The sequence below is a fragment of the Chaetura pelagica genome, unplaced genomic scaffold, assembly GCF_000747805.2.
Source record: "Chaetura pelagica isolate M959 unplaced genomic scaffold, ChaPel_1.0 scaffold66, whole genome shotgun sequence".
Classification (NCBI taxonomy): domain Eukaryota; kingdom Metazoa; phylum Chordata; class Aves; order Apodiformes; family Apodidae; genus Chaetura; species Chaetura pelagica.
In genome coordinates, this window is record NW_009953811.1 from 4,418,621 (window position 1) to 4,431,089 (window position 12,469).

A 12,469-nucleotide genomic window follows, 5' to 3' on the forward strand; every position below is an offset into this window, starting at 1 on the left:
TGTGATGTTATTCCAGCAATACTCTAAGAATTAAAAAGGACAGGAGACCTGAGCACTACCTCCATCAAACCATATGTACTCTGCACCTACGTTTAGAAAAGCTGCTTATCTGAACAGTGCCATTTAGTGTTACATTAAGGAAAGCCCTTAGAACAACTGTGAACTCCATATTTAATTCTGCTCTGATTTTTTAAGAGTACATGCACAGATCTGAAACTGAAAGTTAGAGTTGACTAGTTGGACTCATGCACAATTTCAGCACTTTCTCCAGTTATGCTCTAACTGGCAAAAAGTGTGATTTTTCTCAATTGAAGCTTCCCCCAGGTCTACTGGGAAAGATTCATCTGATCTAACTTTATCTGAATAAAAGTTACTTGCCCAGGCTCTTGCTATAGTCAAAGGAGAGAGAGTGAGCAGATGGTTCATCTGATCCTAAAATAGATGGATTAACCCCAAGCCTTGGTAGGATGAATTGCAGCCTGTGAGTGACTCCCTCTTCATTGACATTGCAGGGAGATTGGATGCCTCATTTCCAAATTGCAGTGGGATGTATTCCACCAACAATGGAACCAAGGCAATAAAGAGCTCCTATGCTTTTCAATGTTTATAGAAAGGCCAGCAGAGCTTCAGATCTTGTGCCCAGACTCAGCCAAACTTCCACATCGTGCACTTTTACCACCTGAATAAGCATGTCTTGTAAACTGCCAAGTATTGGATTTCCTCTCAAGGTGCTTCTCCTCATCCTGTGAGCAGAAGCAATGTATGGATGGAGAAGAGCCTCACTTGCTTCAAACTCCAAACAACTCTAAATGGAGTTGTGTAATTTACTAGCAAAAAAAAAGAAAAAAGAAAAAAGAAAAAAAGAAGCTAATTGTATGAGTTCAATTAAAGCAGGACTTTCAATGGAGTTACTGTTAAAAAAGCTCAATGTTTTTAGTCCCTGAGGTCAACATTTTCAAAACTGTCAGTTATCTTTAAGAAACAGCTCTCTCCCTTGAGGTGGAAACAGTTTCTCAGTGACCTTTACTTTTAATATGATATCCCTAAAGAGGTCATAGCAGGAAAAGCCCTCCCCTTCAGTATGGCTCTGCTGGAATGAAGCCACCAAAGAGTCAGAGGATATAAAGGATCCTTGGGCCAATGCAAAGTATAGGGCTTTTGTGCAGATGGTCCTGGCTTCCAACCGGTCCCTCTAGATCTACTGAGCCAATCCAACAATTAGAGGAAAATATTCAGAAAGCAGAACCTTGCAGAGTTTCTCTAACCCATCTGCTCCTACAGACTCTGCAACAGGAGGAAATCTGGCTTGAGTAACAGAAGAAGGGTGAAATGGATGGAACAGGTCTCAGACAGGGCCAGAGGTTCAACCCAAAATGCAACCACACTGAGAGAGTTTGGAAGGGGCTGGAAAAAAACCCATACATTGGAAAAATATAACAAGTCCCAGCTGCAGAAGGTTTAGGGATCTGAAAGCCAAAACAAGAAAAGCCAAAAGCATGGTTTCTTCTCCTGTATGACTTCAGAAAGCAAACAACACTGCTCAATTAAACAAGACAGTCCCTTTTTGTCTTTTATGAGTAATGTTTATGTTTATGTATCCTGAACTGATATAGAAATATTTCTGTATGAGTGAATACTTATTCCAAAACATTTTACATTAATGGACAATAGAAAATCTTCATAGAACATATATTTTAAGACATTTAAACTTTATGCATTTGCCCTCCCTGTTTTTACTGTCTGTGTAGTACTTCCCAGGTTGCTCTCAAACAGGCAGGTTGGTTTAAATAATTGCAGTTTTTAGGCCTGATCCACTGCCAGCCAAATTCCATGCAAAGGTTCAAGAGACATCAATCTCCTTTGAATTAAGCCTTCCATGCAATTTGTATATATTTGAAAGGGGAATATTTTTTATTTGCTTGAAAGGTTGCTAGTGCTTCATGTAGCTTGTGTTGTCTTTTTAAAGTAAGACAATCAAATCACATAATGTAATTAATCTAAATTATTATCCTTCCCCAAAGACAAAGCACAGACTAGACAATGAGGCTTGAGAGGCATGTGAGAGAAAACACTGCCTTCAAATTAGCATTAGCAGATATTAGAGGAGGGGAGAGAAAATGAGGAAGAGCTCACTACAAAATACGCATTTGATGATGGTATGTGCTTGCATGTTTTACAAAGGACAGTGGAGTTTGGCACGGTAGGGTTAAGCTCTGGTAATCAAGATCATTATTACTCTAACACCAAAGGCAGTACTGCCAGCTCTGCCAACTTTATTACCAGTCTCAACATATTAAACTATTTTCTTTGGCTTGGCTCTGGAGATAAAACAATTTAATGAGAATCTCATTTTTCAATAAAAATGAGCAAACTTCAACTGGAGAACCAAGCGTGGAAGCCCAAGCCTGGTGAGCTAAATGGCAAACTGCTTTTTTGGCTCTCAAATGTTAGTATTTCACAAATTTTAGGTGAGCCAGTTTCATGGTTTGCTTGGACATCATGTGTGGTTTATGAACACAAGGCAAAGGCAATGCTGAACTTACAGCATGGCCAGTGGGCTGCAACAGAAAGAACAGCATTCATCTTTGGAGCTAGTGCTGGTTTAGTATCTGTATGTTAGTGAGATCTTGACAAAAATCCGTATTTTTCTTTGGACTGGATCCCCAGCTCCCAGACAAACAAACAAACAAACAAACAAACAAACTCCAATTCTCTTCAACCAAAAATGCCTAAAAAACCCAACTCCTTCCCACAAAACCAAATCATCCCTGCTTTTGCCACCTATAAACGACTTTAACCAGACTGAGGCATCATAACAGGGAAAGGGAATTCGAAACTTCACACTGAAAATCAGTGTCTTTGCTCTCCTAGCAAAGAAAATTGCTTTGATTTAAGGAAAAAAATATCACTGAGGACTGCATAGCAAATACTTCTTCACATGCACAGCCAGGTGTGTACTGTGTCCTTTTTGCTCAGTACAGAGACAACACAAGCTTTTGCAGTAAAAACAAGTACTTGTATGTCCAAAGACCTCTAATATTGAACAAGAGGGTGGCTGTATTAAAAGTCCTAATTCAGCAAACTGTGAGTTCAGTGAGACAATAGAGATGCTAGAGCCCTGACATGTAGGAGTGAAATTTCAATGGCTCATGTGGCTTTTGATCAAAATTTTAGTGCTTGAATCCAGTGGTAAGCACATTCGTTGACTTCAAAGAGAAAAGTTGGACCACTCAAACACAAAGTTCAAAGAACCTGCAAGGTGTAATGATGGGTCTTCTTTAGCACCTTGCTCAGTTTTGTCTAGTTTTATTCCTCACCATGAAATACTTTACTAAAAGCAATACTGAGATACCTATTAGATTATTTTTGAAAAAACGAACACATACATCTAAAAAACCTGTGCAAACAAAAAATCAAGGATGGCTTCAGTAGGTAAAGCAAGAGCTTATTGCAGACACAGGCTTATTTTCTATTCCTTTCACAAAACATAATATACAAGTCTTTGATATTAGATGCACTGTATGACATAATTCTGTATGATTTCTGGGGAGAGGACAAGGACTCTCAGTACTAATGATGAAATTGTGATTAGTCTTTGGCACTTTCATGTAAAGCTGCAGCTTGGAGAGATATTTCATATCACTAATTTTACTTTGAACATAAATTTCTTAGTCACATGTTTTGGAGAAAAAAAAGGAGTAAACTTCAAGCTGTTTTGATAACATTAATATAAGATAAAACCTATGTATTTTCCATGAGAGGCAGTCAGTCACTAAATTATCCCATAGATGAGTGCATGAGCAATCTAATCTGTTGTCGAGAAGGCATATACCTCAGGTAACAATGATGTGCCACTATGATTGCTAAAGATGACTTTTACTAGTCTCAAGACCATATGATTTTCAGATAACAAACCATAACCTAGACTGAGAGGCTATCCTGAAATTACTCAACTAAAATTCTTAGTTCTTGAAGACAAAGCTGAATCCCCACTACCAGTGAGAAACGGGCAATAGAAAACTTCTAAGGTGCACATAATGCAACGGATATCACATTATTTTTCCCTGGTGTCTCAATTCTTTCATTTTTTAGGCCTAACCAAATATGAAAACATTAAACACAATCTCTGAGCTCAAAGCCACTTCTCAAATTGCCAAGTATAAAACTGTTATTGAAGGGCTCTGTTCTGTTTATCATATTAAGATACATTTTTTGGATGAAAAAATGCTAGATTGCAAGTGTAACATAATAGAACCAGCAAGCACTGCCAGCAGGTCTGAGGAGGAGAGAATAATTCAGAGATATTGTCATCTGTAGGCCAATTTATATTGTCAGACAGCAGGTTCACATTAGTCTCTGATGTCACTGCAATAATAGCATAATATAACAATTGAGCAAAGAATACCTGTGGGGTATAGCTATCCAGTGTGGTGTATCTATAGTTGTTAAAGCATTTCAGAATTCATTCAAAGCAGAAGCAGCAGAAGACCAGGATTAAAAGAAGAGTGAGAAATGGTGTTCATAAAGACTTCTGAATATTTTAGTCCTTGTTTTGCAATGATGAAGCAAGCATAATGTTGTATTTCATTGATTCAGTGCGTTCATGATTAAAAAAAAAACTAATGTAGCAATTTAGGGGTTTTGTGTTTCCTTTTTTTTTTTTTCCTATAACAAGAAAAAAAAAAGGTTTTTAAACAGTTTCCCGCGGCAGGCATAATGTGCATCTGTGCTCTGATTTACTGCACATGCTGCCTTCTCTAGCATCATGTTAAGTTAGGGTATCAGCATGGTAGGTCACACAGTGGGAGTGACCTTTTGCTAATCACTACACATCAGTTACTACTGGCACACAGCTCATTACTAAGAAACCCTCCAACTAGCCGGCTTTCAAATCCACTTATGCTTTGATTTCTTTTATTTTATTTTCTCTTTTCTTTTCTTTTCTTTTCTTTTCTTTTCTTTTCTTTTCTTTTCTTTTCTTTTCTTTTCTTTTCTTTTCTTTTCTTTTCTTTTCTTTTCTTTTCTTTTCTTTTCTTTTCTTTCTTTCTTTTCTTTTCTTTTCTTTTCTTTCTTTCTTTTCTTTTCTTTTCTTTTCTTTCTTTCTTTTCTTTTCTTTTCTTTTCTTTCTTTCTTTTCTTTTCTTTTCTTTTCTTTTCTTTTCTTTTCTTTTCTTTTCTTTTCTTTTCTTTCTTTCTTTTCTTTTCTTTTCTTTTCTTTCTTTCTTTTCTTTTCTTTTCTTTTCTTTTCTTTTCTTTTCTTTTCTTTTCTTTTCTTTTCTTTTCTTTTCTTTTCTTTTCTTTTCTTTTCTTTTCTTTTCTTTTCTTTTCTTTTCTTTTCTTTTCTTTTCTTTTCTTTTCTTTTCTTTTCTTTTCTTTTCTTTTCTTTTCTTTTCTTTTCTTTTCTTTTCTTTTCTTTTCTTTTCTTTTCTTTTCTTTTCTTTTCTTTTCTTTTCTTTTCTTTTCTTTTCTTTTCTTTTTTCTTCTTTTCCTTTCTTTTCCTTTCTTTCTCTCTTTCTTTCCTCTAGACTTCAGATTATGCTTTTACATAAAAGCTTCTGTTGTGCAATTTTGTCAACTAGGGTTCCAAAGTCAAAAAGGCACCCAGTTAATTTTGCACTATTATAAAAAGAGCCTGAAAATTCATACTGAAGGTAGGCCTGTAATCTTGGGTTTCATTAAAAAGGTCAGAACACTTCTACTCACCACCTATTATTAAAATGTTTGAGGGCTGCCATTAATTTGATTTTTTAGGACATAGAAATCTCACTGGAAATTAGAATGTAATCCTGCTGTTGCTTTACTGACACTTTTCATAGGGTAGGATACGGCTGCAGGGACTAAGAGCTCTCCTGCAATTTATAATTGGTTACTTTGGACAAATGGCAGGTGACTAATGCAAGACAAACTGTTTGCACAACCTGGGAGCACTGGGTTTAATTTCAGTTTCTGAAAGAGGGGAGAAAGTGTTTCTATTGACATTGAACCTCGAGCTGTCCCCTGCCAATACATCTGCCACTTTTAATACACAACACCTCCCTCCACTCCCGACAATGTGATTATTAGAGGTACAGAATTCAATAGTTTAAGAATACAAAACAGAACTGGAGCAAAATGAAATGGTTTTTAACTTACCGGCCATTTGCTGAATGCCGCTGAAGGCACCCAAGTTACTGGAGGAAGTTGCTTGCTGCAGAAGCTGCAAATTAACAACACAACACAGCAATCTATCTGACATTAATGTAACAAATGAAGATAAAACTAAAATGAGCTATCATTTCACATTTGGAGTATTTATGCTTTCCTTTACATTTATATAGTCTCTTGCTTCTGTCTATTGTTGGAATGAACATCCCTAGAGTCAATGCTGTAAATTCATATTAATGTCTAATCTCTATTAAGAAACACAGAGACACAAGGGAAACTCAATAACATTTCTGCTTTAAAACAATTAATCAATTTATTCTTTTTAACAACCAGGTGTTAAATCCATTTAAACCAACATAGCGTGACTAATTACAACCCTCTGTAGTCTAGTAGTTACCATAACTCATCTCTGTCAATCATGGTCCATTCTCCCCCACTCCCTTGAATTCAGTTTTTTTCTTTATTATCTTTATGAATCAAGCACACAGATACTCATTAGACATGTATTTGTATTTAACAATTTAGCCTACTTCAGTATTAATTAGCCTACCTCAGTACTAATATATGTTTTTGATTGCCAGGTAAATTGCTGTTTATAATTATAGCACGATACCAAAACATTGTATGCATACAAATTACGTATTTATGCGTACACAGTACATATATATGGACGCATCTATTTGTCTAGTTTGGGACCATCAGGAACTCTCCAAGTTATCCCAAGGTGCTTAACCTGACATCTCAGCTCCAGAGCCACCAAAGGCAGAGGCTCCCTCTCGGCTGTGCTGCCAAGGATTCTCTCCTGGCCATCCAGGACTGAAGACACATGGCTGTGGATTTCAGATTTCTCCATCAGGGCAAGCAGTTAACATCTGTTTCTCTTCTTACAAATTGACCAAGAAAAACACCATTTTAAATTTATGAGAAACAAATTGCTTTCCCCTGCCATCTTCACTTTCTGTCCCAGGTAGTATGACCCATGCATGTTTAACACTGACAAGACCACACATTAAAGTGAAAGCCATTTCCAAATGAAAATGTGGAAAATTAGACAACCGAACCACAACATTCTAGTTTGAAGGCTGCACCACACAGATATGGCCCCTACAGTGTTCAGGTGCCTATTTGCCCTCCTCTAAGGAAGAACTTAAATTTTATTCCAGCTATAAACCCCAGACTCTAACATTGAAAAGCACAATAAAACTAATGGAATCAAATTTTATTTTGCAGCATAAGTAATCTTTAAATGCTTGCCCTGGACAGCACTGACACATCTTGAAATGTTTATTCAAATTCCCGGTTATTTATTTTTAGACCATGTGATAAACATACTGAGCTTTTTATGAAGAAGGAGACATGCTACGTATCCTGGAGGACTTAGCAATTTATTGCAGGGTTTTTACTATAGCTGATTTACCACGGTTCTAAAATAAATACAGCATAATAAATAAATACAGCCACTGCCTTGGAAATGCACTTACAGCTAGGTATTGTGGTGTGAGTCCTCCAAGACCTGTGAGGTTTCCCCAAGTGGCAGTATTGAGCTGTTGCATCTGCTGTGCCAACTGCTGCTGCAAACGCCGCTGCTCCTTGTCCTTCTGGGTGTCAGCAAACTTCACTACGATTGGCGAAGAGCAGCCCTGTGGTTAGACAGATGGGGAAAGACAGAAGCGTTAAACACGCCGAGTCACCCTCGCATCGTGAGCTCAGCCGTGACCCCCAGGGCCACCGTGACCGGATTGCTCACCCTCTCTCTGTGATTGGCATATGTAGGACTGCAAGGACTCAGATTTTCAGCTTCTTAGGAAAAGAGGCAATGGAGAAATTATTGATTCACCATTTCTTTTTATAAAGCACCTTTCCTCAGGCTCTCTTTTCCTTCCAGCTATCAAAATTTCTGCCAGAGACGGCAAAGTGTACCAGTCCTCTTTAATTAAGCTTCACAGCTGATGAGATGGACGTGATGCTTTGTTTGCAGTCTGTTTTCAAGGCATCGCCAAAGGGAGAGGTGTCCAAGCTCCCTGCTGCCAGGGACCACACAGTCAATGCCACCCTGCCACCAGGCTCTGGCTGTGCTGTCATGCTGGGTGCAGCTGGCTTGTGTATCCTACATAAACAGACTGTAAGCAACAGATTTACTGCAGTGCCCATCATCAGTGGGTCACCAATCCGTTGTATAACTAGGACCCCCAGCCCCAAGTGAGCACAAAGGGTGATGTTGCTAGGACAATTCACCCACCTGCGGTCTGCTCCCAGGCACCCTTTGTAAGCACCCTTGAGATGTGAACAAAGGGCAGGATGAAGACCAGAAGTGACTAGTTTTGGTGACAGAAGCCCATTCTTAATTGCCACCACTTCTTCTATTGCTTCTATGAGCCTCTTGTTATATGATACAATAAGGACTGTAAGACATGTTAGGAAACAGAGAGGCTGTAAGACAGAACCAGAGATCTGGTCTGCAGCCTACTCCTCACCCATGGCTGAGGGACCCTTAAGAAGTAGGAGGTCATGGACCAGATGGACACATGGACTTGAGGTAAGTTGGATACTTCCCTGGGACTTCAGGTTGGGTATTTGTGGGCAAAGTCACTGAGAGAACAAGACATGTGAATATGAAATATGTCTCTGTTGCTCTCGCTCTATTATTTTTCTTTCATTAAGGCAAAAATATTTTATTTTTTAATATATTTTAACCTTTCAAGTCTTCATTTTCTCAGACTAAGGGGGCAAACTATATACTGTAATGATTCAGTTCTTCATTCAAGCGTTTTGTGAGTCACAGAAGTTGTCAATCCATTTCATACTGTTTTCCAAATTCAAAGGATCCAATGAGTAACTCCCCTCTGCCCTCCATGCTTTGTTATACTAATTTTTTGTCTAATTTGAATCTGAACACAGTGATAGGATTGAAAGGTGACTCAAGTTCAAAAATTACAGCAGCACTTCAGTCAACGTGTATAGCGTGGGATGGGGAGCAGGGTTATACTTAACCTAACTCTCCCCATGGCTGCTCTCAACACCAATGTGAACTTCTTCAGAAAAGTTCCTGTCCTCTATTATTTCCAAAAAACAGCCATCTACCTTTTCTGTGAAGTACCTCACACCAGGACAAATGATAAGAACATTCACAGTCAGCAGCTGAAATGATGAAATAAACCACAGTAATAAAATCTCTTGTACGAAGATTTCCCATCAACACTGTTCCTTTAGAAATATCTTAGAAAATTATCAATTGTGATTTATTATTCCACCTTCAACTTCTTTCCTGTGTGTTCCATTGTAAAAATGTATTTCAGTGTTTCAGAGAGGAAGAAAGGAGATACATACCACTCCAGCAATCAAATAAAGATTATGAAGGAGTCAGTTTGTTACACAATTACCTCTCTCCAGTGATTTTAGTACTAATAGTAAAACTAAGACCCTTTAAAAAAAAAAAAAAAGAAAACAAAAAGAAAAGAAAAAGGAGCTGGGGGTGGAGGGTGTGAGAGAGATTTTTCTGGTTTTGCTAATTAGAAAAGCAAATTGTTTCTATTTAATATGAGGTTTGGTAGCACTGGGCTAAGAAAAACCAGAACTTACTGCCTTCTACCTAGGTGCACAGGAAAATCAGGTCTATTTCCAAAGTAATAGAAATTAATTTCAAAGGAAGAAATATTATATGGTTATTTCAGTTCTTAATTCAGCAGCTCAGCACTCAACACTACAGCTTACATCGAATTTATGAATGTTTAAATGTCAGTAAATTGTATAAAAAACAATATCTCTGCAATTTATGAATCTATAATTCTTTTTTTCGCTGTCTGCTCTATATTTCATCACTTCATCATTTTCAAGAGAGCAAACATTCTGAAGACTGAAATTATATGTCGCAAGTGGCTCTGTATGAGAAAAGGGTTGTTATTGTTGCATCAAATTTACTCCTTGATAACAAATTAGTGTCTTCTACTGGTGCTGCATTTGAATGCCTTAAACAAACACACAAAAAAACTCCACAGAAATGAGATAGAAGAGCAAAAACTTAAAGCAGCAATTTATGTTTTAAAATCAGTTGATTTCACCAGGTCAGAAAGTCAGGTGGATAGAGCAGTAAGAGAATTTATTATCTAGGAGATGTGCTCATCTGGAAATTAACATCTCCATTGTACTTTCAGCCCACTTTGAACATTCATCTTGGGCATCGATGCATGCCAAAGAACCAAAAATACTGAAATTAGAAAAAAAATTTTTACAGTAATTGGGTTGATATTTAATTATGTAATGCATATTGCCCTCCCAGACCACTTTTGTTTGCAAAAAACATGACACAAAAATGTCCAAAGACCACTCTTTTAGGCTGAGAGTTCAGATTTAATACTAGGTAACCCAAGTTAATTTTGTGCTAGAAGACTATGGGCAAAAGTGAGTAAAATTTTTTTTGGCTTAAATAATGATTTTTAGTTTATGCTCTTCCATTTTGTATCTTGAAAGGAGGCTTCCAGCACACACATAAGGTGAATCTCCCTTCCTCATTCAGTGGCATGGTATTTCCAACCCATCTAGTGCCATTTACTTCCCAACATCTTGTGCTGGGTTCATATTTTTCTTTGTGTTGGCAAGAGATGACGTACAGACTGTGTTGAGCCCCTCGCCCAGAGAGCTGGAGCATGTACTGCTTCCCTCCAAGAAGTGACTCTCAGCCTAAGATCAACTGACAAAAGACCAAAGTTCAAAGTGCAAAATATTTGGAGTCACCTTGCCAATTTGGGGATCTCATTGATGATGTCTCGAAAGGTGTTGAGAAGTATTTTGACCCAAGAGTAACTATTCTCTAGAACTAATGTCAACAGCAGTATCACATTCAAAGCGCAGCCTCTTTTGGAGCACTGCATACAACAGAAGAATGGGCCAATTTGTCTGGAAGGTATTATCTCTTTGATTTTACCTTCTTCTGAAGTTGAGCTGTGTAAAATTAATTTGGCTAGACAGAAAAATACATTAAAACACATGGAAAATATAGGTAAAACACAATATTACCAATAAACATTTTCTTTTTACTTGGAATCAAACCCAGCAAAACGTATAGATCTGAATTAATGGAGCAGTGCATGGCAGAGAAATTACTACGACTATTATTTCAGAGACTCAAAGTGGCAGCTTTTTCACAATATACTGTCAGACTGCACAGATTCTATAGCATCAGCTTTCTAGTAAAGATAATTTCAATTATTCCCATGTCATTGGCAGATTCTCATCTAAAACTGCATACTTGGGCTCTAAAAATGCATTGCACTGAAAAGAAAACACATCGATTATAAAAGAAGCTGAACCAAATTCAAATGTGATGTTTGGAATGAAAATAGCTTTCCAATGCTGATATCATTACTTGTAGTATACAGGAAACAGTGACATTTTCATGCACTGGCTTGACTTTATCTTCTCCTCCTTCTCCTCTCTCCACCCTCCCACCCCTGGTCTCCCCCCTTGGCTCGTTACACAAAGCAGCTCAACGACATGACGCAATAATGATTGTTTAGCACCCAGCATGCTTTGGGAGACTAGAGCATTGCAAAGAAAAATCACTGAGAAAAAAGAAAATAAAATAAAATTGAAGGGTCCTGGTGGAAAAGAAAAAAAAAAAAAGAAACAAGTGCACATAACATCAATGCCACCTTCGAGAAAAATCATCACTACACGAAGATACAGTATACATAATACAGTATAACATGCACTCTCCAATGATAAGCTAGAAGATCCAGAGTAAGTAAAGACTTCATACTTGTGCGGTTTTTTGTGCAAAATTCTGAAAGACCATGACAAAAATCACAGACTGAAAAAAGTTTTGAGATTGCCAGACAAGCCGTGGCATTCGATAACCACTCCAATGAGCAGGGCGTTACCCTGCAGCTATATTGACAGTAAGTGAACAGGTTTAAAGTTTTGTGTTGCTCATCATGACAAAACACAAGGCCGTAGAGGCAGTTTGGGAGGAAATAAAGAGTGTTGCTTGCCAGGGGACAGCCACAAGAGTGCTCTGCAGGAAGTGCCACACTTTGATATGCTCTGTCATCATTAGCATTTTTATTGGCTACACGAAGAAGGAGAAATTATATTAACTTAAAAAGAAATTCTATTTGCAGAAAAACACATGCACTAGTAACTCATCGTGGCCAGGTTAAATGTCTATAGAGATTTTTCTCAGAGCAGCACAAACCACAACACTTAAAAATCTCTTTAAAAGAAACAAAGATTTTTCTTTGGGGATGTGTGTGTTAAAATTAAAGGTAATTACTCATCAGATATACTCTGAGTATGACTGAGGAGTGGTATTGACAGCATTTTTAATTCCT

The 12,469-nt window shown here is 37.6% G+C and overlaps 1 protein-coding gene across 1 annotated transcript in view; it reads right to left on the minus strand.

The window, feature by feature from the left end:
* The window catches only part of CELF2 (CUGBP, Elav-like family member 2), a 257,535-nt gene that overhangs the window by 41,537 nt on the left and 203,529 nt on the right, over positions 1-12,469 (minus strand). Inside the window, exons 7-8 of the mRNA XM_010001271.1 lie at positions 7,625-7,783; positions 6,132-6,195 (exon numbers count right to left, since the gene is read on the minus strand). Coding sequence (XP_009999573.1) covers positions 6,132-6,195; positions 7,625-7,783 — 223 coding nt within the window. The remainder of the gene's footprint in view (positions 1-6,131; positions 6,196-7,624; positions 7,784-12,469) is intronic.